The sequence below is a fragment of the Neovison vison genome, chromosome 12 (assembly GCF_020171115.1).
Source record: "Neovison vison isolate M4711 chromosome 12, ASM_NN_V1, whole genome shotgun sequence".
Taxonomy (NCBI): Eukaryota; Metazoa; Chordata; class Mammalia; order Carnivora; family Mustelidae; genus Neogale; species Neogale vison.
Window position 1 is genome coordinate 17,978,773 of NC_058102.1, and position 26,108 is coordinate 18,004,880.

At 48.5% G+C, this 26,108-nt stretch overlaps 1 protein-coding gene across 1 annotated transcript in view; it reads right to left on the reverse strand.

Annotated features, from left to right (window-relative positions):
• Positions 1 to 371: 371 nt before the first annotated feature.
• The window catches only part of STAB2 (stabilin 2), a 164,590-nt gene continuing 138,853 nt past the window's right edge, over positions 372 to 26,108 (reverse strand). Inside the window, exons 55-70 of the mRNA XM_044226577.1 lie at positions 25,644 to 25,770; positions 23,746 to 23,895; positions 21,928 to 22,032; positions 20,558 to 20,665; positions 18,666 to 18,859; positions 17,083 to 17,224; positions 12,616 to 12,749; positions 10,416 to 10,581; positions 10,165 to 10,271; positions 8,060 to 8,179; positions 7,177 to 7,317; positions 6,472 to 6,474; positions 5,946 to 6,053; positions 4,889 to 5,017; positions 3,928 to 4,044; positions 372 to 445 (exon numbers count right to left, since the gene is read on the reverse strand). Coding sequence (XP_044082512.1) covers positions 395 to 445; positions 3,928 to 4,044; positions 4,889 to 5,017; positions 5,946 to 6,053; positions 6,472 to 6,474; positions 7,177 to 7,317; positions 8,060 to 8,179; positions 10,165 to 10,271; positions 10,416 to 10,581; positions 12,616 to 12,749; positions 17,083 to 17,224; positions 18,666 to 18,859; positions 20,558 to 20,665; positions 21,928 to 22,032; positions 23,746 to 23,895; positions 25,644 to 25,770 — 1,902 coding nt within the window. The 3' untranslated portion in view covers positions 372 to 394. The remainder of the gene's footprint in view (positions 446 to 3,927; positions 4,045 to 4,888; positions 5,018 to 5,945; positions 6,054 to 6,471; positions 6,475 to 7,176; positions 7,318 to 8,059; positions 8,180 to 10,164; positions 10,272 to 10,415; positions 10,582 to 12,615; positions 12,750 to 17,082; positions 17,225 to 18,665; positions 18,860 to 20,557; positions 20,666 to 21,927; positions 22,033 to 23,745; positions 23,896 to 25,643; positions 25,771 to 26,108) is intronic.

A 26,108-nucleotide genomic window follows, 5' to 3' on the forward strand; every position in this document is an offset into this window, starting at 1 on the left:
TATTGAGCACACTGCATGTCTCAGACCCCGAGATACAAAGATGAATGAGGCAGGTCCCTGCCTTTTGGATGCTTACAACCTAACGGGGAAAGGAGATGAGGTCATAGCGTTGGGGAGACGGTACTTAAGTGCCATCTAAAGGTACAGTGGAGGGACAGTCCCCCTGGGTTGGTGGGTGGGTTTAACATGACCCCTCACCCACAGAAACAAAGTAATCCCCCAGATTAACCGAAGAGATGAGGTATGGCTTGAGTACTTCCTACTTTAAAATGTGAAAGGACCTTACTTTCCAAACAACCGGTGTGAGGATTCACAGTTGACAGCGTTTTTGAGGCGGCTCAGGCAGGTGAGGAGATGGCCAAGGGGGGTGGCTGGCAGCAGCAGGTCTGGCCCCTCACAGCGCCCCCAGGGGGTCGGTGTTGTCCAGCTGCTGGTCTTCGGCATCCTGGAAAAGAGAGGTCTCTCAAACACTGGGCACAGGCCCTCCTGCTTGTTGGATCTTTCTAGGCGGAGCATTCCTTCTGGTCCCTGCTCTGAGACCTTGAAGGGGTTCAGAACACGCTACCAAAATATGGCCCCTTGGCAGTTTAAATATCTTAAACTGAAGGAATTTTTGGAAAAAAAAAATACCAGCAGAAGCAGGATGGTCCCTGTGAACTTTCCCCACCTTGCTTCTCTTCCTTCGAACAGGTCATAAAACCCTCCCTGCACCAGGAGGAAAGAAGACAAGAATTGGGGGCCAGAAAATCTGTACAAACCACCTGGTTAAACTCCGTATCTTCCTATTTGCATCACTGTGTACTCCCCACAAACCCAAACCTCTGTCTTGTCTGTTCTGCACAGATGTGTCATTTCTTTGTATAAAAGATAGAAAAGCTTCCTGCTCTGGTCACTTCAGGTCTTCATTCTCTTGTGAGGACTCTCAGGTACATGCAGACTTGCTGTAAAGTTTATAAGCTTTTCTCCTGTGAATCTGTTAGATTACTTTTCAGATCCAGCCAGGGATCCTAAGAGGGTGGAGGAAAACTTCCTTCCCAAGAGCCTAAAACAGTTCTCCTCAAAGTGCCCTGTGAACACGTGTGTGGGAGGAGCGTCTGCTCCTGCTGCCGTCTTGTGTTAGGAGGCAGGATGTAGGGTGGTTCTGGGGGCAGCTGCTGCTCCTTGAAGCTATGGCCCCTGGACAGGTGGGTTCCATCCTGGTGTTTTTCCCTCATCTTTATAAAGGGCCATAATAATATTTTCCTCACAGGGAAGTACGAGGCTTAAATTGGATACTGCATTAAGGAAGGTACACACAGCCTGCCAAAGGTGGCTCTTAGTATGATTACAAAAAACTGCTTCCAGATTAAACATTCTTTGCCACTGGCTCTCGAGTATTTGAGAGTCCAATCAGAAGCCATACTCTGGAGGCAGCACCCAAGCCTGGTATTGTCTGCAGCTCTGATTGGCCCCGAAGTGCTCTTAATTTGCATACAGGATGTGTTCCGGATGTCTGGATTGCTACAAATATTGTACAGGCACCCCACCTTCAATACAAAAGTCAGGAGAATGGAGGAGGTCCCTTCCGGGGGGCAGCCTCAGATTTCTGTTCCTGGAACATCTCTGCCACCTGGTCTGATGAGAAGGGTTCATCTGACTCCTGCATTTGGGACACACTATCTCCTGCCTCAGGAGAACCTTGCATGCGTGGTGCTGACAGAGCCCTCAGAAGAGGACAGGCAGCTGAGAAGGCGTGAAGAGCACGGAATGACAAGGATAACACCCCCTTCCCGCTGCACCAGCTTTTTACATCAGGTTGATTTCAACATAGCAGTGCTTCCAGACATCAACTACTAGTTCAGAAATGAACAGCCGAACTTGCCCTTTCAGTTTGGGTGGGGAAACTTCTACATGGGTTTGATGAGAAAAACAAAGTAGGTTAGGGTCTAGGTTATTTTTCAGTGCATTGCAAAGATATTAGTTCTGCTGCCTCGGACAGTGAGAACACAAGACGTTTACGTTTGGTTCACTGCAGAAGAACAAAAATATCTGTTGCACTATACGAGCTGAAAAATGGTGCAATAAAATATTTTGGTACTGTTTCAGTGCCAGCTTGCCAGAAAGCAATAGCCATAATAGAGTTTTGCAGGGAGGGTAGCATATGTGCAAGCATCAGTCAATCACGGCAGCTCTCTGGCTTGGGTTACTTTTTTTTTTTTTTTTAAAGATTTTTATTTAAGAGAGAGCTGTATGTGTATGTGAGAGAGAGCAGGAACTGGATGAAGAGCAGGCTGTGCACTGAGCAGGGAACCTGATGCGGGGCTCGATTCTGGGACTCTGAGGTCATGACCCGAGAAAGGCAGACACTCAACTGCCTGAGCCACCAAGGAGTCCCTTTGGCTACTTCTTCATGAGGGTTCTAGACCAACAGCCCAGATTCAGGTGATTTCCTTGGACCTGAGCAATGCTGTCAGCTCAGTCTCCTGAGGTACACACTAGCTATCAATTTTTCTTACCTCCCTATAAAAGGAAGAATTAAATTTTATTCCAGCTGCTCAGTGCTGACCTGGTAGTACGCCACGGGCAGGTGTACTTTCCACATTCCGTGTGTATGGGGTACCTTGCTGTGGGCTCCCCCTGGGATGAAGTCAGTAGAGCCCCATCCAGGCTCAGGGATCACTAACTACAAACAAATGGTTATTTCCTGGAACATCAGAGCAGAACATGTCCCTCTAGATAGCAAAGACCTGATCAAAGTGAGATCGGGAAACAGAAGGACTCCATAAAAAGCTGCGTTTGCTCCTTTTCCTGCTTTCACTCTCGCTAGGATGTTCACCCCCACCCCACCTTACACATGCCTCCTAATGCAAATAGTATATGTCTTCCTTGGAAGAGACAAGGAGTTAATGATTTCTCTGGAAGAGATAACATCTAAGGAAGGACCAGGTGAGAATGACGGGACTAAGCTACCATATGCGCACTCCAGGCCACCAGCAGCTAGACATCTCCGGGCCAGGGGCCCGTGGCTCCAAGGACCAACAGTTGGGCCCTGGTCTTTGTTCTAACCAGTTGCGGGATGCCAGAGGGGGCACATACACCAGACCACCCTCCTCAATAAAAACCCCAGACCCAGAACAAAGATGAGACTCCTCTGATTTCCTTTCCCTGTGTCTCAGCACTCCATCTGTATCTCTGTATCTTCAGTAAACTCTGCTCTCTCTTCCTGATGGCTCAAATTTGATTTCCATCCTAGGAGAAGCCACTCACCCTCTTGGTGGGTCCTGTGGGACCCCCTCTGGATCCTTGGAGCTGGCCTGCTGTCATTAAAAGGAACATAGTTCCAAAGGCAAGAAGCAGCTCTGACAACGGGCAGAAAAACTGTGGCAACCACATAAAATGAAAGTTTATTTAAAAAAATTTTTTTAAAGTAGGTGTAGATCCATGCTCAACGTGGGGCTTGAACTCATGGCCCTGGGATCAAGAACTGCATGCTCTACCAACTGAGCCAGTCAGAGACCCCCAACAATGGAAATGTGTTTAAAGCATAGCATAAGGGAAAGAAAAAACAAACAAACAAACAAACAAACAAAAACAATGCTTTTTAAGGCCTGAGTCAGTCTTTGTACTGGCTACCTCATAAATGTTTGTGACAGAATGCAGCCCAAAATTTCTTCGTGTGACAAATCACTTCTCACCTGGTCATGAAGTTGGGGGTGATCAGCCTCTATTACCTCTAATTATTGGAGATCTCACCCCAAAGAACCCAGGGACACTCAACAGCCACCTGGCTTCAGTCAGCTTGTAATACTGGCTTTTAGGCTTATTGCCCTGAGACACATTCTAGAAATGTGCCTTTCTTGGTGCAAAGCTTTCCAGTTGGACATGCTGGAAGACCTCACTCTCCTGCACCCCACCTGCGTCTGTGCCTAGGTGAAGAGGCAGACTCACCATGAAGTAGTCACAGGAAGGTTCTTGGGGAGCGGAGGGGGTGCTCTCATACAAGGGGTTTGGTATATTCTCAGGTTGCTGCTTGCCAAGAGCCGCGACGTCGATATCCTCCTCCGACTGCTCCAAAAGACAAACACAGGCTGACAGGATGTCCCGAGGGCAGGAGTGGCTCATTCAAGGTGTCAGGTAAAGCAAGCCGTGCCCACCCCTCTTAAGTGCTGGGCTCAAGGACTTCATACGTCCATCCAAGCATGACTGCCACCGGGATCCGCACACAGGGTGTTTCCACCCTCCCCCACCCCCACCGCCACTTCCCCAGGAAGCATCCTCATGCCCATGCCCACAGGACCCAGTCCCGCCCAGGGTAACTGCTCTTCTGACTCCCATCACCCTGGAGTGGCTTTGCCTGTCCTTGAACTTAATATGAAAGGACTCCTACGGCGTGCACACTGTCGGTAAAGATGTTGGAGCTTATAAATCGGCAGGTGCTCTGCTAGGAGGGAATGGCCTCCTGCCAGAGGAGCCACATCTAGGGGAGGCAGCTGGAGGAGAGGTTGGGCCGGCAGGGACAGAAAGTACGGAATGGGGGGTGTTCCGCTACTGTGCTGTGGCCACACCCCATTCCCCGGGACCCCCCTGCTCAGCTGAGACCTGCTGACCTACACGCAGGCTCAGCAGTTCAAATGGGGCGACCTTTGAGGCTGGCTGCAGAGTGAGGCCCGACCATGCAGGTCCTCGACCCTCTCCACCCCCAGAGTCAGTCAGCCTTGAGAAGCTGTCACCAAGCAGAGCAAGTGTCTGCCTGTCTCCTGAACCCTCTGAGGGGAGGCTTCTGGGTCCCTGGTGAATGTGCCTCCAAGCCCAGCCCCTGGCTCTCGTGTGAGCTCTGTGAGGCAGCCAGTCAGGGACTGGGCTCCAAAGAAGGATCTCCCCCATCACCATGTTCCCATGACTCTCTTACCTCAAAATGCTGGAAGCCAGCTGTTCTCCGGTTTAGCCGGAAGTAAGAATATGCAGCCAATGCAGCGGCTCCAAAGACAAGGGCGGTGGCGAAGAATATCCCTGTTCCCACGCCCATGTGGACGGAAGCCTGCACATAGAAAGAGGAGGGGGTGATACTCAAACCTGGGGCCTTGCCAAGCAGAAGAGCTTTCTGGAGCCCACCTTACTCTTGCTGGCCCCCAGCATCTTGGGCCAGTTGGGATAAAAGGAAGGATAAGATCGGTAACACGTATTTAGCCCTTCCTTCCACTGGGATCTATCTAAGCCCCTTCCATTACATAATCCGGTTAAACCTATAATGGCCCCAAGAGATAGGGACATGTATCACTGTTTCCATTTTTATGTGGGGCGACTGAGGCCCAGAGAGGAGGGTAAGTGCTTTTCTCAATATCGCAGAGCCAGTGAGGAGTAGAGGTAGGTGGACTCTGAAGCCAGCCTGGCTTTGGAGCTAGTGCACTTAACCACTATGTTAAGGAAATTTCCAGAAGCCAGTTGGGCTCACCCTTCCCTCACACATTTAGAAAGCAGAATACTAACAATACCAAAAAACCCACCCTCCTATAGCCTACTATACTGTGTACCAAGGACTGTCCTAATTATTTTATATTTATTGACTCATAATCCTCCCAAGAATCCAAGGGGTCAGCATTATGACCCCCCCTTTTGCAGATGAAAAAAATGGGGCTCAGAGACCTGTCCAAGTTGCACAACAATGAAGTGGAGGGGACAAACCAGAGCTCAGGATTTCTTACTCCCCTCCCAGTGGCTTCTCTATTGGCCCATTCACTCAACAAATACCAATAGTGGTGGGTGTTGCATTGCTAAGGCACTGGGGCAGGGGTGGGGTGAACCAGGGCCTCACATCTCTGAGGCCAGCTGCTGTGGAAATGGGTATGGGAGGCTCCTCCCATCTCCAGAGGATAGAAGACAAAGCTTCTAGCTACAGTTTGCCTCTTGGGGAGTGGACAAGTGGACCTTGGACCTCCCCCCATCCACCAGGAGCCCTGGATACTCACCACTGGAGTGGGGGGTGCTTTTAAAGGCCTGGAAATGACATGAATGATCCCATTGGAGGCAAAGATGTCCCACTGCAGAATGGCCCTTCCGTCGACAAACCTGGTCTCCTGAGGAAATGAGAGGGGGCTGATGGAGATCTGTGGCCATCAGCCTCTTTTCTCCATGTGGGCAACCCCACGTTGGAAGGAAGTTGCTCAATTTCTCCCAGGTCCTGCAGTCTGGGGGTCAGGCCTATTGTTACCAACAGGCAGGGCAGGACTTCTGCTCCCATCTGGACAGCACAGAACACCTTAATTGCCCTTGGGCCACAAGGCAGATTGAAGAGGTACAAGGAACCCAAGGGGCCATTCTGTCCTACCAACTCGTCTACCAGATGAGAGTTCAGAGGGAAAATGGCTTGTCCAGGATCACCCAGATAGCAAATGGCCAACCCTACGCCTCTAGACTTTGGATCCACTGCTCTGAACATCCCACTGAGCTGTTAGAGAATGGATCTCATCCCCTGCTAATCAGAGCATGATCTACTGTCTTGTGGTGGTGGGCATTACCTGAGAGTTTATTAGAAATGTGGAACCTGAGGTCCCCATGCTCCACCTGCTGAAGTATGATCTGTATTTCAACAAAACTCTAGCTGATTCAAATGCATGTTAAAATTTGAGAAACCCTCGTCTAAACCACTAATCTTCAAGAAAAGAAATCATTGTTCAGGTAAATATTAAAAAGAAATACTCATTTGGCACCTGCTACCAATCACGCACTAGTCTCACATGCCACAAGCACAGAGTCACTGAATTTTCGCAAGTGCCTATGATTCGAATGTCATGGTCACCATGGCTACCACCGCCATCAACATCATGACCATCACTATCATCATCCTCATGATCATTGTCAGTATCACCATGACTATCATCACCAATAGCATCACTGCCACTGTCACTGTGAATCAGAGGCAGAGACCAGATAGATTTAAACATGGTTTCATGTCAAGTTCCTCATCTGTCATTACCAGTTTCCAGGGCTGGAGGTCACCAGTGGTTTACTCCCCAAGGGGTAGGGGTTGCCTAACAGCATGGTGTACTACAGTGTGCACCTAATACCATCCCCTGACTACAGGTTTAACATTTACTTTCACATTATAATAGTTGTCATCTATTAAGCACCTACTGTATGCTAAGAATTTTGAATATATTCTCTCCAGTTCTGCCAGTAAGTCCAGAAGATTTTTCATACCGGTTGTTGCTGGTCCTGGCTGGAGGTGATGAGCAGCTGGCTTCCCAGCTTAGTCTGCAGGACGGTACCATTGACAAGGTCATTGTAAAAGAAGATGCTGACATTGGCGAGGTGGTGCTCAATGTCTCGCCCAGACAGAGTCTGAGAAGAAAGGAGAGACACAAGAATAGTCTATAGAAGCCTGGCAATTTTCTTTTAAATAAAAGAAAAAAAATCACTTTTCATGGCCTTCTGTGTCCATGTGGAGAGAAGGAATGTCAAGCTTCTGTCAAGCACACCTCTAGCTGTCTTGTGGCATTGAGAGTCATCTTCGTGATGGGTGGGTCTTGAGTGGGTAACCATGGGCAGAGGTCCCACTCCTCTCAGCCCCTAGATGGGACAGGGCTGGGGGCTGCCAGAGCCTGCAGTCAGTCACCTGTGTGGAATTGCCATCTCTTCGCACGTCCGCATGTGAGGACGGCTAGTGTGGTGGGCTGACCGCATCTGGGGCTCTGCTTCTCCACCCCTCCAGCATTCATGCCCTTTACCATAATGCTGAGTGCTTCCTGCTCTGACTTTGGGCTCAGCTGCATGACCTGTTGACCCAGGGGACTGTTAGCCATTGTGACCCAGTGGGGGCTTGTTCCCAATGACCACTTGCTTCCTGCGCCATGAGAACGTGTCTGGGCTAGTGTGCTGGAGGACGGGAGGCCTCTGTCGGCGGACGGCCAGGCCATCACAGACCTGTGAGCAGGCCTGGCCAGGACCACGATGGCCAGCTGACCTGCAGATGTGTGAACTGAGTAACTGTGTAGCCACTGAGTTTTGGGGTGATTTGTGGTGACAGATGATGGATCCTGTTGAAGCACTAGTCTGAAGCACAGACAGCTGGCTGCTGCCTCACCTCGTTCTCCCCCAGTCCGCTGTTGTGTGGCACAAAGAGGGTACTGCGGATCGACAGGTCTGTCAGGTGGTTCCGAAATGCCCGGCCTCTGGCTGAGCGGTTGGAATAGGCCAGCACCTCCTAGGAAGAGGAGAGAGTGGTCAGCTCTGGTGTGCAAGGGTTGGGGTGGCTGGAGGACCCCGTGGAAGGGGTCATGGGACACCATCTATCTGGGAATGTTCCTGACGCTGGCCTCAAGTCTGGCTGCCACTCACAGGCTGCTTCTTCTGACTGCCTCCTGGGAGAGTTTTAGGAACACTTTTCTTTCCTCAATGAATCCTGTGGTCCAAAGTACAGCCGCATCACAGAATCAAGACCATTTTTTAACATGGCTGCCTGCATAGTCCTTTGAAATCTAAGTCAAATCTTGAGCCTCCTCTTGTCTTGCAATGACCTGCAGGTCACTCAGAGGAAAACCAGAGGCCTTACAAGGCATGGCCATGAGGCCCAGACCACCTGGACCCTGTTGCTCCACTGCCCCCTGGGCCCAGCTGGCCTCTCTCTCCCTCACTCGGCTGCAGCCTCACTTCCTTCCTTGCCGTTCTTCCAACTCGTGTGGCCACTCTTGCCTTTCATCCTCCTGCTGGCCTGTTCTCGCCCCACATCTACACAGCTAACTCCCTTGCCTCTGCTCACTCTTTCTCACTCTTTCCTAGGGTGTCGTCTTCTCACCAAGGCCATCCCTTATCACCCTGCAAATCGGGAACCCTGTGGTGGTACCCCTCTCTCTCCCTACTCAACCCTTCCCCTCCTTCCTTGCCCCCCACAGCATATATAATCATCTCCTAGCATTCACTACAATGTACTTATTCTGTTTATTATTTGGTGTGTCTGTTTTGTTCACTGATATATGTTAAGCAGGTAGTAGGTGCTCAATGAATACTTGCTGGAACGGTTTAAGAAACCTCACTTCCAGTTCGACTTTGTGATTATGCGGACAGGACCACTGAAGCCCAGAGAAGTTAATTAATCTGCTCAGGGGCACACAGCCAGTGGGTCTTGTTCCAACACTGTTTTTTTCTGCAATGCTGTTGCAAACCAAATTCCTGGATGCAGAAACACCAGTTTGACTGTTTATCGTCAGTGTGTTTATGATAACCCTGAATTTTAGAACAGTTAGTTGGATGCTTTCAGTCTGCAGATAAAGAGTCACCATTTGGGAGCCTTTGGTTTAACTTCTGCTCTGATCCTGCAAGCCCTATACATATGCCCAGTCCCCTCTCCTTGGCTGTGCCCTTCACCTTAGTAAGCCTCAGTGTCTTTATCTACAAAATGGAGATGATAGTAGAAGTGACCTCATAAGGTCGCATGAGAATTTATTCCTAGTAACAAGTGTTTATTGAGCACCTACTATATGCTAGTGACAAGACAGGGAAAATCCTGTCCCTTAGGGAGCTTACATTCTATGGGCTGAGTTATAAGTGCTTTGAAGGGCTTCATGCATGCACAGTGCAAAGAAAATTATTCTTGACCTAGTAATTATTATTAGCTCAGTTCTCTGATTGGTCAGCACCAAATCCTTCTCCAGCTGGAACTTTCCCTTCACTAGGCATAACATGTAGAGCATTGAAGTGACTGGAAGGGCAGTGCTAAGGGCAGTTCGATGCCATGTTGAAAACTGTCTGATCACCAGGCTGGCCCAGCTAACTGTGCTCCACCCGGTCTGTGAAGACCAAAGAGCTTCTCGTTCCTGCTGATCAGACTCTTAGGCTGCTCTGGATGCAAAACGAGATGCTACTATTAGCCAGCCCCAGTGTGGCCGTTTCTGTGTACAGGCCACAAATCTAAGTGCTTTCATTACCACAATGGTGCTAGGAGGCTGGGGCTATCATCCTCTCCATTTTACTGGGAAACTGAGGCCCAGATAGGGAAGTAACTTGTTGAAGGTGGTGCAACAGGTGGCAAACCCCAGCTTTGAATTCAGGCAGTGTGGTCCGGCGCCTGTGCTCTTACCCATGAATGGGAGCCTGGGGCTTCTTTCAAGGACTTGCCTCTGGAATTGCTGCCTTGAGGCAAGTGCTCCTTCCCCAAGGCAGAACCAAGTAGATGCGGTGCAGGACACGTACCGTGAGGAAGTTCGTCAGTGAAGGGAAAGACATCAGGACTTGCAACAGATTGCCGCTGCACGAGAAGCCGTCTCCCACATAGCCCGCCTTGCAAGTGCAGTTCACATCTGGAAGGTAGGGGCACACAGGGGCCCACTCCGGTGAGGGAGGGGCCTGGACTGCTTCAGCTCACCCTTGGAGGTTGGCTGGCCAGGCTGAGGACTGATCAGCAGTGTGGGTCCTGGAATCTGAAGCGTAGCTGGGGTCATTACCTTTCATCCGATAGCAGAAGACATCCCACATTTCACTCTTGTTGTTTCTTTGTCCGTAGTCTATTATTCCAACAACGCCAGAGCCACAGTTCTGGGAGGCATAGGCTGTGGGGTAGGCCACCCGCCCACTCTCTAGCCAACCTGCTGAACAGAGGTGGTACTTGGCCTGTAGGGACACAGACACGGCCATGGATCACCTACAATTTCATATTCGGTGTGGGCTCCTTTAGCTCCTGTCTGATTCTCATATCAGACTGTAAACTCCATGAGTCAGGGTTATGGCTCATTTTGCCTATAGTACTACTGTGCCTGGAACATAGTAGCTGTTCATTAAATTTTTCTTGGTTGATTCATTGAACAGATGAACATGGCACCATTTTTTCCTTTCAATGAATGCCCAAGTCCTTCACACCTATGTCTCCTCTCCCTGTTCTCAAATTAAATTTACTCTCAGGCTTCTACTCCTGGATGCAAATTCTTCTGCTTATGCATTTATAGACCTCAAATAGATCATCACCATTTTTACTATCACCATCATCACCATAATCCCCATCATTATCATCACCATCATTATCACCATGATCATTACCATCAACACTATCATCATCACCATCACTATCATCATCATCATCATCCCCATGATCATTACCGTCATCACTATCACCACTACCACCATGTTAATCACTATCATCACCATCATCACCATCATCACTATTATTACTATGATCATCATCATCATCACCATGACCATCATCACCACGACCATCATTATCACCATGACCATCACTATCGTCACCATCACTGTCATCACCAACATCATCATATCACTATCATCATCATCCCCTTCATCACCATCATCACCATGACCATCATTATCACCATGACCATCACTATCATCACCATCACTGCCATCACCGCCATCATCACATCACTATCATCATCATCCCCTTCATCACCATCATCACCATCATCACCATGACCATCATTATCACCATGATCATCACTATTGTCACCATCACTATCATCATCATCATGCTTATTGAGAGCTTACTCTGGGCCAGGTTCTGTTGTAAGGGCTTTCCCTGTGTCCGTACTTTTAACCCTCATACCAACTCTATAAGATAGAAACTTAAGAAAAAAATCCCCATCATATAATTGACAAAATTGAGGCAAAAAGAAGTTAAGTAACTTGCTCAGCTAGCTAGTAGTTTAACTGAGATTCAAACCTGAGCAGCCCATTCCAGAGCTCTTAAAGTTAAGAACTGAGTGCACCAGTCACTATAGTGCCTATTACCTTTAGTCCTATACACACATGCCAAGTAGGACAGAGGTTTCCATGGCCTCATCAAGGCCACAAAATTGGCAAGCAGGAGAGCAAAAATTCAGATCCTCCAATATGCTGGGGCCTGGCATCAGAGGTTTTGTTCCTTGGTGAAAAAATGCCAGGTCTGAAGGAAGGTGGAGACTGGATGGTGAGGGAATTTGGAGGATCGGCCTTAGAATCATACTGTGTAGGCAGTTACCTCCTCTACGCCCACTGAGCAACTGCTAGCCTATAACTCCAAGGTGCTGGCCTTTCCAAATATACAGGGCTTCTGGTTTTGGGGGCCAAGAGAGCAGCCTTTGCTAGAGCTCCATCTCCTACCTGGTTGCTGCCAAGAGCTGGGGCAGTCCCCATTTATGACCTTCACATCCCCGCCAGACATTTCAGAGACCCTCAGATATTTTGTGCATTCAAGGAGTACCTAGGCCTCCGAAGATGGATCTCTTTCTGGTTTTCAGCTGTGGGACATGCACTCCTAGCCTGTGCTTCTGCCTTGGTAGTTGAATGTCATGGTAGAAAACAGACTTTTGGAGTAAGGGCTACATTGAAATACTGGATCTGCCACCTCTTGTATGGGTGACCCTGGGTACATTACTTAACCTTTCAGAGCCTCATTTGCCCCCTCTGTAAAATGGGAATAATGACACCTACTTCCAGGGGTGTTATAAGGATGGACAGGGTTATCAACAAAGCACTTGCATGATGCCTGAGACACAGTACATGCCCAACAGATGTGATGAATTGATACCATTGCTCCAGGAGCACCCTCCTTCCCCTCCAAGAAGGCAGCAGCCCAGGTCTCCCTCGTGTTAAGAAGAGGCTGCACCCCGTCCCCTGCAGACCCTGCCTGCTTGGGGCTGACCAACTGGGAAGCACCTTTTGGGCGTAGGAGAGCTGGTTGTAGGTTGCCATGCTTGCTGCCTCGTTGGCACAGGCCTCTTTGGCTTTGTCAAAGGTCAGCTTGTACTGGCCCAGCGGGGAGCGGAGATGGAACACTCCAACGGTGGTATCTAGAAGGGAAAAGACAGCAATTGTATGTCAGCCCGCCTGGTTGGCAGGGTTCCCAGGAAAGGACTGGCAAAGAAGAAGGCAAGCTGTATCCCAGGGGCCTCGGAGAGCCACTTCCCTTCAAGGTAGATTGAAGCACATCATTTAAAATATTTATTTCGTTTCTCAATACAAAACCGGCACATGTTATTGTAGAAATTTGGGCAATCCATCAAAGTAAGAAAAAAAATACAAATCACCTAAAACCTTATTCCCTGGAAATAATCATTACTCCAGGGCTAACATTTTGGCATACTTCCCCTAAAGAATTTTTATTTTCTTTTTTGGTAACTTATTTTGACTTAATTTCATACTCTTCTAGACTTTTTACCTCTTACTTTTTTTTTCCAGTTTATTTATTTTCAGAAAAACAGTATTCATTATTTTTTCACCACATCCAGTGCTCCATGCAAGCTGTGCCCTCTATAATACCCACCACCTGGTACCCCAACATCCCACCCCCCCGCCACTTCAAATTACCTCTTACTTTTTACCTCTCTCTGCCTTCCTGCAGAGAGGCAGGCAGAGAGAGAGGGGGAAGCAGGCTTCCTGCTCAGCAGAGAGCCCAATGTGGGGCTCGATCCCAGGACCCTGAGATCATGACCTGAGCCGAAGGCAGAGGCTTCAACCCACTGAGCCACCCAGGTGCCCCTAGAAATCTTTTTAAAAACTTAACATTGAATCATGATTATTCTCCCACGTTATAAATTTCCTCTAGCAAGAGGATTTCCTCCTCAATACTTATAGTTGAATAATTTTTGTGAACTTTACAGCCATGACAAAATACTTTAAAGAGAGTCTTTGTGGTGTGTCTGGGTGGCTCAGTGGGTTAAACCTCTGCCTTCTGATCAGGTCATGATCCCAGGGTCCTGGGATCGAGCCCCACATTGGGCTCTCTGCTGAGCAGGGAGTCTGCTTCCTCCTCTCTCTCTGCCTGCCTCTCTGCCTACTTGTAATTTCTCTCTCTGTCAAATAAATATTAAAAAAAAAAAGAGAGAGAGAGAGAGTCTTTGCCAAGGACTCTATGTTTTCTGATCTCACTCTGCCCTTAAAAAAGTTTTCTAGCCATTTCTCCCCTAAGAGACTGAAAGAGTTATCACTTTTTTCTGGCTGAAATCTTTTTTAGCCAGACAATTAAATAGTTCAAATAGAAATAGTTCAAGAACTGAGTTACATCTTTACATCGTCAAGTTCATTACCAAATGCCACTAAAAGGTCACTTTCTACACCAAAAAGAGTTAAGTTCAAGGTCTTTATTTGACCATAGTCCGGCAGAACATTCCACAGGTTGTATGATCCTGTCAGCCCTATCAGAATTGCAGACATTTCCAGCATAACAGTCTGGGGAAGGATGGACAGATATTTTTTCATGGTGTTAAGGCAACATGATTCTTAATAGGGCATCTGAGTGGATATGTAACAGTGCATTTGATCCTCCTTGACTGTTAGATATGGGTTATCTGTAATCTTTTATGATGCAAAGTAATGCTAGGATGCTATATCTATCTTTATTCCCTTATTAGATTGTGTGTCTATTGGATGTGTTTCTTGAAGTGGAGCTACCAAGTCTCAGCGTGAATTATTTTAAGGCTCTCAGTACACGTTGTCCAACTGGCTGCCATGAAGGCTGTACCAGTTTTCCCTCCTCTGAACCGGAAGAGTAGGCACTTCCTTCCAAGTGTGGCATGGTTCTGTAACCACGCCCACAGGGAAAGCCAAGGTCTTAGCCCCAAATCATCCTGGCTTCCTAAGGGTAACTACTCAGCTTCAACAGCGGGTAAGTCCAATTCTGATGCCCAGTCACTTAGTAACACTCCTGTCTCTTTCTTGGCATTCATGAGAGCAGAAGGGAAAAGCCCCCCGGAAAAGAAGAGCTGAATAGATTTCCACCTGTGAGTCAGCTGTGGGAACAGCAGGACTGGCTGAGTGGACCGTGCCCTGAAGGAAAAAGCCGAGCACTTTCTTGACTTCACCCTTTGAGGCAAAAGCCTCGCAGATCAACGTCCCTGGTCCCAGGTGCCCATTTCGGCACCCATCCTAAATAGCAGCTGCTTATAGAATCCTTCTGCTTGGTAGCCTCACCTTGAACATAGAATGTCCCCAACCAAGCTCTCAAATGTTGCACCATGTTGCTTCCCATCTGTTTGAACACAACCACACTGGGTTTGCTTTCTTGAGATAGAAACCTTATGTGGCTTACTTATCCTCACCTTCTCTGGCCATAGGGCTTCCTTGAGCTCACCCTTCTTCCTGGTTGAGACCCTATTACCTTGAGGTCATTGCCATGACATCTTTTGAGTCTCCACCATAGTCCCAGGCCTCTATTAAGCTTCTCTGAGGATTCCCTCTCTCATCCTACCTAGGGATCTTTCCCATCTCTGACAATTCTTCAAAATAACTTTTTTACACTGGTAAATATACATAACATGCAATTTACTTTTTTGACCATCTTAAGGGTACAATTCAGTGGTATTAAGTAGATGTACAATGTTATACAACCAACATCACTATCCAGGTCTAGAATGTTTCCATCATTCCAAGCAGAAACGTGGTCACCATCAAATTGTGACTCTCCATCCCCCTCTCTGCAGCCCCTGGTAACCTCTACTCTACTTTCTGTCTCTATGAATTTGCCTGTCATAGATCCCTTGCATATGTCCATAATATTTATCTTCTGGTGTCTGGTTTATTTCACGAGACATGGTTTCAAGTTTCATTCATGTTACAGCACGTGCCAGAATTTCCTTCCTTTTCCAGGACCAGATTATGTCACACCATATGGATAAGCTACAGTGTGTTTATCCACTCATTTGTTGATGGACACTTGGGTTGTTTCCACCTTTTGGTTTAAACATGGGCATACACATATCTGTTTGAGTTCCTGCTTTCAGTTTTCTTCTATTCTTGCTCTCTCTTTTTAAAGTTGAACCATCAGCACAAGATAAACTGCTGTCTTCGGTTCTGTGACTTGCCTTTCCTTGTCTTATCAATTTAAAAAATGTCTTCAGCAACACTGGGAATCCCCTTGCAAAAAGACAATGTCATATATCCTGTGTATTTTCCTTGCTTACATTTCTTCTATGTCATCCCCGAAAGGGATCTGAAGCGTCTTAGAATTTGGCCCATGTTATGGACTGCATGTTTGTGTCCCCCCAGATTCATGGGTGATATTCCCAATGTGTTGGTATTAGGTAGTGGGGCCATTGGGAGGTAATCAGGTCATGAGGGGAAGGCCCTCTTGCGTGGGGTGAGTGTGTGTGTGTATTTTTAAAGTAATCTCTACACTCAACATGGGGCACAAACAACCCCGAGATTAAGAGTGGCACGTTCCACTGACTGAGCCAGCCAGGTGTCCCAGGTTAGTGCCCTTATAAAAGGGACCTCAGAGAGCTTCCTAGTCCTTCTGCCACATGAGGACGTAAGAAGACAACAGTCAGAACCTGGAAGAGGACCTTCCCTAGAAGATGGCCATGCCGGCATCCTGATCGTAGCCTTCCAGGCTCCAGAATGGTGAGAAACACATTTCTGTTGTTTTTAAGCCACTCAGTAGATAGTAGCAGTCTGAACGGATTAAGACAGTTATGTATCAGGTGTTAATTCAGTAGTTACTATTGAGATTTGTAAAAACTGCCTCACTAGCAATACCATGTCTCTAAAACAACCCTGTCCTAGTCAGAGACATCCAATAAATCTTGATTGGCCATAACATGTAATACCCTGTATTGCTCTCTGAACCACTGCTGTCCCTCTGGCTCAGAATGACCTTGCTGGGTCCCTTGTGGATTTCCTCCTTGAGGCTTTAAGATCACCTCTGCACTTCACATTTGGCTTTCTAATTTGTTGTGTGTTGTGATTCCTAGTTTTATGTTACTTGTGGGTTTATTATAAGCCATTTAGATCAGCCTCGGAAGAGAATGCCACACATGCCGATCGATGTGTATTATTGAAACAACCGCTCAGAAGCTGCATCTGCACGTGGCAGGTGCTTCCTCTGTTATTTAAACCCTGAACTATGCTCCTTAGATTCAATTCCAACCGATGGTTGCTAAGCAACTTGGGGAAAGCCTGTTTCAGGAAAATTCACATTGGATGACCTTTGAGCTCCCTCCTAGTTCTAAGGCTCCCAGTCAAGATGAATTATTTCAGTCCTCTGCTACCAAAGCCTGCTACCTCCTGGGCACTGGGTTCTGGGCAATGCTTGGGCTGTTTGGCCTGGCTTTTAATTCTGTTCCCCTTTGCTCATGGGCAAATCCCTTCCCCAGGCCAGAAGGCCAGTGACCCCCTAGCCACACTGACCTTGGAAGTGGAGATCGGCACAGTCGGCATCGGCGTGGCACTGCCCGTTGTCCTGCAAACATCGGTCGATGGGCAGCTGCTCTGGCTCACAGTCTGTCCCGTCTCCCACGTAATGACTTTTACATTCACACTTGTGCTTGCCCTGTGGGGAGAGCCGAAGAGATGAGAAGCCCCTTTTCTAGGACTCCAGGACCCTGATGTGCTCTGCAGGTCCCCATCCAGCACAGGAGATGCTCTGAAGCACCAGGAAAATGCTTTGCTTATAAATAGTGGCAATTAAGTCATTGCCATGTCTCACGTTTGTACAGACTCAGGAGGAAATGTCCCCTCGGCTCAAATGTTGCTTCCTCGGAGACAGTGTTCCTGACCCGTTAAAGAAAGCAACCCTCCCCATCCCTTCTATCACGCTGGCCCAATTCATACTCTGCCTGACTCTTGGTCAGGTGCTTGGTACTTTCTGAAAGTATCTCGTGCACCTGTTTCTGCCTAGAGCATCGCCCCCTCCCCCCTCACATTTCATTGCTACGTCCCTGGCTCTGACAACAGCACACGGCAGGTGCCTGATGACCACTTGCCCAATCAATGAATGACGTCACTTAATCCCCGAACAATTCTATGAGGGCTGCATTATTAGACTCACCTGGCAAATGAGGAAACAGAGACTGGGAGAAATCAAGTAGCCAACTCTGGGCCACGGAGTGTAAGTGGGGGAGCTAAGACTCAGGGAGTGACTCTAAGTTCACACTTAGGACCACAGTGGACATTATCTTCTACCAACTTCCCTTCCCAACAGATAAACCTGGCACCAGGGCACTGATCCCATTCTAAAAAGGCTTGAGTGGGTGTCCAAACCTGCACTTTCCCCCCACTTTTCACTGACATTTTGTTTTAATAAACTTTTTACTTTGGATAATTCTAGATTTTGAGGAGAGCTGCCAAGATAGCAGAAAGTGTTGCCATCTACGCTTCACCATGTTCCCTCACGTTACCTAATCACAGTATCTTTGTCAAAGCTAAGAAATGGGGGCACCTGGGTGCCTCAGTCGATTAAGTGTCTGCCTTCGACTCGGGTCATGATCCCGGAGTCCTGGAATTGAGTCCCATATGGGGCTCCCTGCTCAGTGGAGAGTCTGCTTCTCCCTCCCCTCTCCCTCTACCCCTTGCCCCATTCTCGGGCCCTTTCTCTCTGACTCAAAAAAAAAAAAAAAAAAAAAAACAAAAAAACAAAAAAACCCCAAAAACAAAAAACCCAAAAAACCAAAAAAACAAAAAACCAACCAACCAACCAACAAACAAAAAAACCAAAAGAAAAAAACCCCACTAAGAAATAAATAATGGCACATTACTATGAATTAACAATAGATTTTATGTAGATTTCACCGGTTTTCCTCCTCATGTCTCTTTTCTGTTTAGGACGCCACTTGGCATTCGGTCTGCAGACCTGACAGGACGTAGAGCGCGCTGGGAAGGAAGCTGAGGGGGAGGCCGAAGGGCGAGCAGAGTGAAGCGAGGCTGAGCGACGCCGAGCCGCTCCTGAGTTTCCCCGGGGGAAGAGAGACTCCCCGGGGGGAAGAGAGACTCACCGGGCCGGTCATCTTGCAGGTGGCATGCTCGTGGCACCCCCCGTTGAGGCCGTCGGCACAGGGGTCTATCTCCGTGCAGCTGCGACCGTCCCCCTTGTAGCCCTTCAGGCAGCTGCAGGACACCTTCGTGCCCTTCTGGGAACACCTGGCCACCTTGGCACAGCCCCCGTTGTTCTGTTTGCAGAAATCCACAACTGCGCGAGCAGAAGGGAGAGGGCGCACTGAACCACGGTGTGTGGAATGTGAGCTTCAGACGGGGGTTATGGGTCACCCTGGGATCAGGGGACATTGGGAAGGAAATGGGCCCCAGCAGGTTGGGGTCTTCCTTCCCCATTCCCGATAGCCCCTGGGCTAGCCTCTGGGGACACTAGAATCCTGTGGCTGGTAGCCTCCGAGACCAGGCCTGATGACCTCTGTGCACCTGCGACCTCCTTTGTCACATACCTCTAGGCTCCACTTTGCTAGTTTTCTGAATGAGTTTGAGTTTTGAATGTTAGGACAGGTGTGTGTGTGTGTGTGTGTGTGTGTGTAGTTACTGTACTCTTGAGTACCTCATGAGATGGTCATCCTTAACCTCACTCCACAGATGGACACACTGAAACCCAGAGAGTTTAACTGTCTTACCCCCGGTGATAACGTGGTGGGACAGGGACTTAAACCCTACTTGGTTTGACGCCCAAAGCTCATACGTTCCCCACTGTGTTGTGCTACCCGTTAGGACCTTTGTTTTCACAATCTCCCAAATTTCAACCCAATACTAGATGAGCTCTAGCCTCAGGAGCAGCTAGAAAGCTATCTGATTTCTCCTGCCTGGCTTTTGCCTGGAGTCATGGCAGCCACTTGAAATTTTGAGAGAATAAACACGAGGACAAAAGGCCTCATCCTAAGAACAGCTGAGTCGAAAGACAGAACCTGGGTCTTTGCTGCCATTGTTGATAAGTGGCCTATTTCTGGACTGCCTTCGGCAGATTACAAAACAAGAGCTAATTTCTGTAAAGAAACTATGTATCTTTATTTACATATTTATGCATGAAAGAAGTTAGAAAGTACATGTGGCATAGGCTGGTAGGTTTCTCCCAATATCTATTGTCTCCTTTTTCTATAGTAAGAGATTTTTCATTGGACTCATGGTTGTCTAAATGAAGACTACATTTCCCAGGCTCCTTTGCAACTAGGTATGACAGGTGATGGGGCTCCAGCTAATGCAATGGGAACAGAAGAAATTTTTACTGACTTCTAGGTGCATCTAGAAGTCAGTAAAAATTTGAGAGAAGGAGGTTTGCCTCCTTCTTCACCTTCCCCGTCCTGCTGCCTGGGATGTGCTGGATGACCATCTCAGGCCAGGGAAGTGAATGATGGCAGAGCAACAAGGTAGAGTCTGGGCTCCCAGATGTCCTTTCAGAGTTATGTTAGTTTTGGATGGCTCCATTCAAACTACTATATGAGGTAAAAATAAACATCTAAACATTTGCCTTGTTTTTGCCACTGTCCCTTTGGGTCTCTGCATAGCTGAACCTATGTCTTAATTACTAAAGACAGACATGGCAATGGTTAGAGTGATTCTCACCAAATGATGAAAGTAAGTGTTAGGTTTTTGTTTTTTAGTACTGTAAGGTATTTTCTGAAATTTTTTTGAAGGCTGGATTCCCTGTAGAGTTACAAAAACACTCTGCAATAAGGTGCATCACTCTGAGTGTGCAAAGCGATTTCAGAACAATGACCTGAGAGGGGCATGAGCAAACCACATTTAGGATACTGAATCACAGAGAGGGTAGGTACTGGGAAAATGACCCAGGCAGGAATGGGAGGGTCAGGAAGAAGTCCAGGCATTGTGACCAATTCCACTCTGCTCCTGCCCCACCCTATTTCACACACGCACCAACAGGACCTACCTGTGCACGTGATTCCGTCCCCTTCATAATTCAGGTTACACTCACAGGTGTTGTTCTCCTTACAGGTGGCGTGAGCAGAACAAGAAGGTGTGCACACAGGGGGCAAGGCTGCAAACAAGGAGGTCACCGTTCATGCTGTACCTGTGGTGTGAGGACTTGGGCACACCGAGACTCGCTGTCTGGCCCGTCCCCGTGTTTCAGAAGTACCCCCCTTCCAGTGGGAGGATAGGGTGATTTGCTAAGTTTCCTCCCAGCTTGGAGATTCTGAGATTCCAGAATTACTTGTAGTATTAACACATTAACTCTACAATGTTATTCAGATTGAACTATGATATGTCACTTCTATGAGCAATCAGTGAAAACCTTATACCTCAACAATGATAAATTCACCAGATTAGCTCTTTGGCCTTACAGGCATAGGCTCCAGAAGGAGATGACTGGATTGGAGGAGAAATTCCATGGGCTTCTGAGGGCACTGTTCAGCTTGGGGGAAGTCTGGAGCTCTGGTGGGTGAATGGGGTGACCGTGTCAACAGGCAGCGCAGAGCCATAGGGTGGTCAGGGGAGGAGGGGAAGTGTAGGAAAGGAAGCTCGGGGATTCTGGAATCACAGTTTGCTTAAGCCCATGGGGAGAACTTAATCATGCCCTCCTGCCCCCCTGCCCCCAGCGGTTCACAGTGATAATTCAACCTTCACATCTCAGACCTTCCACCAGAAGTCAGGGCTCAGGGTGTATGGGGCACCTCAGAAAACTGGCTGCTCAGGAAGGATCTAGATTGTGATGATGAGGATCATGATTGACAATGATAATGGCAGCTCTCATTAGTGTCTGACATGCGGGGTCCTTCATAAACACCATCCTGACCCTCACAGCCCCTCCCCTGCAAAGGGTTGATCAGGCCCTTCCTTTTGCGGGTGAGTGCACTGAGGCCCGTCCTGGGTGGGTTATCCCGGGCCATTCACCTAGTAACTAGCAGAACCGGGGGTCAGATCCTGGACTCCACAGAACCATGCATTTTCTGTGAAACCACTCTGCATCTGTTGGCACATGTGTGCCCCCGGGACCGTGATTCTGCGGGACCATTCCTGCCCAACCCTGTATTATCCGCCCGAGCTGGGTCCTTCTGTGATTGCACGGGACTGTGTGCTGGTTTCATGAGTTTGAGTTAAATCTTTTCAGCCAGTTTTTCCTCTGGTCCCCAAACCTCCTGAGGCCTGGGGCCATGTATCCATCCTTTCCTTGTGGAAAAGGAAAACACCTGTATTGTTGGTTTTTTCAGGTGGGGCGCAGGCCCCCAGCCTCAGCTGGAGGCTTTAGGAGGCGGTTCGGCAGTGTGGTGCTGCAGACAGCCGACCGCTCCCGGGACACACCTGTCTGAGTGTCGCAGAAGCGGCCAGTCCACCCCGTTTCGCAGAAGCACTGCCCTGAGCCCGTGGGGCCGTCATCACACTGTCCGTGGGCTGAGCAGCCACAAGCTGTAAAACAAATTGGAGGGGGATCGGAAATCAGTGATCAGTGGTGGAAATCCTATCAGCCAGCTCACTGGCCACCTGTTGGCTGTGTTGTCAGTGTGGGAGGATCATGCTTATGACATCGTTTTCATTCATTCATTTGAAGGAACATAGTCTGTGGCTATCATGGGGCCGACACGACTAGGCAAGGAGCTTACAGTGAAAAACATAAAATAGAAGGTTCCTGCTCTCATGGGGCTTATAGTCCAGGAGCAACTGGCTTTTGAACATGTAATTTTAAAGATGGTGAGTGTTATAAACACAGAAGTAGAGGGCGTCATAGAGTGTGTAGCAGAATAGAAAGAGGAGAGAACCTTATAGAATCTCCTAGCAGAGAATCTATTTAGCAGCGAAATCTTCAAGATACGTACCAAGTCTTTCTCTTCTTGCCACCTTGAGCACTATACCCCTGCCCCAAGGCACTACCGGCTCTCACCTGGATTGTTGCCTTCAGTTCCCCAGAGGTGGCCCTGCTTCCACTCTTGCTTTCCTGCAGTAGGTTCTCCTCGGGGCAGCTGCAGCAATCCTTTCTAATCTGTTCAGTGCACTCCTCCATTCACAGTCCTTCACTGGCCACCATTACACTTAGAATAGATGAAGGGCTACCTCTGCCAGGAAGCTCTTGTGTTTCCTGGTCTCTGGTGGCCTTCAGATTTCATTTCCTTCCTCTCTCCCTCTTTGCCCACTCTGCTCAGCCACTATCAGTGCATGCCACACCCATTTCTGCCTCAGGACCTTTGCACTGGCTCATTTCTCTTCTAGAAAAGCCGTCCCTCTAGTCTGCAACTGCTCTGTACAGTAGTCCTTGCTACATGCGGCTATGTAAATTTAAAGTAATTAAAATAAATCAGTTCCTTAGTCCCACATTTTGAGTGCTCAACAGCCACATGTGGCTAGTGGCTCTCATTCCTGATGGTAGAGTTGCAGACTATTTCCAGCATGACTGAAAATTTCTTTGGGCAGAGCTGCCGCTGGAGATCTCCATGCCTGCCCCCACCTCTTTTTGGTCTTGTCTCAAATATTCCCTGTGTGAGATGTCTTCTAAAATAGTGCCTCCCTGCCTTCCCCATTCCCTTAAACTGCTTCTTTCTCTTTATAACTTTATAACTAACTACCTTTGTTTTCAAGTGTATATTCCTTGAGAATTGGGATTTGGTCCCCTCCCAAGACCACTGTATCCCTACAACTTAGAACAATTCCTGGCTTTAGAGCAAGTCACTTAGCCCCCTTGTGTCTCAGTTTCCACATCTGGTAAGTAGGGGTCATGACAGTACCTCCCACGAAGGGTAGTTGTGAGGATTAAGTAAGAGACAAAACATACCTGCCGGGCACAGAGTAGGTGCTTAGTAAACATTAACTGGAAACATGAGCTGTCAATATTAATAAGGACTCTAAATGCATGTTGGTTGAATGACTGAATGAGTGTTGTTAAGTCACAGCTTGTCTTGATGGCTGCAAGGGATGTGAATTTCACTTCTAGAGCTAGGGCTCTTTCGGTGGATGGCGACTGGGAATACATCCCGGGAGGGAAGACGCATGTCAAGGCAGGCAGATGGGAGGTGAGGTGATGGGAGAGAGGGGAAGAGGATGCTACTGGGTCAGGCAGGTGATGTGGACGAGGACAGGGAACACACGGCCGAACAGCAGGCTAAAGCAGGGGGCGTGGGAGCCACGTACGCTGACAGTCAGGCCCGAATCTCCCCGGCAGGCACAGCTCGCACGCCGTCCCATTGAAGCCCGTGTTGCATCTACACTCGCCTATGCCTGAGTACTGATCGAGGCAGACACCGCGGTTACTGCAGGGGGCATCCGCTCCTCCTGGGCAGGCTGGAACAGACGACACAGCAGTGACTCAACAGTCTCCCAAGACCCAGAGCAGCTCAGCATCTTTGTAATGCGAGGCTGATCGGCCCTCAGCTGCGGGGCTCATCTCCATGATCCCAGAGAGACCGTGGCCCTGGGGACACACCCACATAGTGTCACCAGATGCTTAGGGCAAGCCAGTGGTCTTTGGGGTATGCACTTCAGTGTATCAGATAGGATTCTACGGTGGCAGAGCAATATGCTGAACCATGTATTGTATTTGGGGTTAGGAGGCCTGAATTTGAGCAGATCTGGGCTGAATTTCTTTGAGCTTCAGTTCTGTTAGCTCTAGAAGAGGGTGATGATGATGATGACCAAGACCACACTGTGACTGAGGTTCAAATACATTACTTAGGGCTCAGTTGGTTAAGTGTCTGCCTCAGGCTCAGGTCATGATCCCAGGCTCCTGGGATCAAGACTTTCACTGGGCTTCCTGCTCATCAGGGAGTCTGTTTCACTCTGTCCCTTTATGTGTGTGCTCCCTCTCTCTCAAATAAATAAAATCTTTTTTTTTAAATAAATAAAATCTTTAAAAAAAACGGTTACTGTAACTGAGAGCCCTTTGAAAGCATAAGGCACTGAGCAAATGTAAGGGACGACACTGATTTTTGTGCACACTCAAGTGATGGAGTGGGGATACTGGGTGATCACGTGTACTCCCAGCCCAGAATTTTCTCAATTGGACCACAGTGAATGGAAGACACATGGTGGTTAAAACTACAGCTTCTGGGGACACTCTGTGGGATCTTGGGCCCGCTGCTTATCCTCTCTCTGCCTCAACTTTCTCATGTGTAAAATGGGGATAAAAATAGAATCTGTTTCTAGGGGCTGCCTGGGTGCCTCAGTGGGTTAAGCCTCTGCCTTGAGCTCAGGTCATGATCTCAGGGTCCTGGGATCGAGACCCGCACCGGGCTCTCTGCTAGGCAGGGAGCCTGCTTCCTCCCTTCTCTCTCTCTCTCTCTCTCTCTCTGCTTGCCCCTCTGCCTACTCGTGATCTCTCTGTCAAATAAGTAAAATCTTAAAAAAAAAAAATAGAATCTGTTTCTTAGAGGTTGTTGCCAGGTTTAAATGTGTTGTTATATATGGGAAGCAGCACGCAACAAATGTGCTTAATCAAAACAGTGTGTGGTCAAGGGGAAATGCCATGGCATTTGTTATGATTGGCCAGAAGTTCTCTCTATACGCAAAGATTTCAGGATGGGCCCAAATGTCCTTTGGCAAGGAGCCCTTTCCTGGTGAGGTAAGAGAGGGAGGTGATGTCATATATCCCATAACAGGGGGGTTTCAGGAAACAACGACCCCCATACCTCCTATTAGCACAGCACCCTGCCAAGGTAGAATTCTATGCATTTAAACTCATGTGCTCATCAGTGTCCTGGACCAGCATCAGAAATGAAATAACGGTGTTTCTAGCACCATGGGAAGTGTCTGATGCTATCCTGCTGAGCAAAAAAGCAAAACCCAATGACAATTGAGGCACAGGAGAATCTCAGCTCTGTAAAGAGCAAACTATGAGACAAGGAAAAGTGGAAGGAAAGCTAAGCAACTCTTTAGAATGATTGCTTGCGGATCGTTTCTTGGAGGGGTTCCTGGGAGCAAAGCGTTCCCACGTCCCCTCCCCCACCCCTGCTTCACAGCGTCTGTACTTTCAGATACAGCGCAGAGATGGCACAATCCTTTCCGAATCGCGAGGTGGTAAGAGGCGCCCTCACCCTGACAGTCTCGCCCGAAGTAGCCCTTGCAGCACCTGGGGAGCCGTATCACCATGGTGCACTGCTCCCGGCAGCCTTCCAGGGACCCTTTGAAGGACATGTTGTATCGACACTTCTGCTTCACGCCCTAAAGGAAGAAAGCGCACTAACCCTCCGCCTTCCACCGCCCGGACTTGGGCTCTTTGGCTCTAGTCCGCCCCCAGTGGAGGGTCCTGGGTACTGCCCAAATTGAAAGTGGGATGGCCCGGGAGCCCTTTTAAGAAAAGGAGTTCTTAGGTGTGTAGGTAGGCAGGTGGATGGGGGAGGGGGCAGAGCTAGAGTTCACAGAAGTTCTCCTTAGCCTTAAGAGGAAGGACTTGCTGACCCTTAGAGCTGTTTGCAAAGGGTGCAGTCTCTTGCGAGGAAGGTGGGGGAGAGATAGCTTTCCAGCGTACAGGGGGTGGGTGGGTGTGAAGGGGCGGTGGT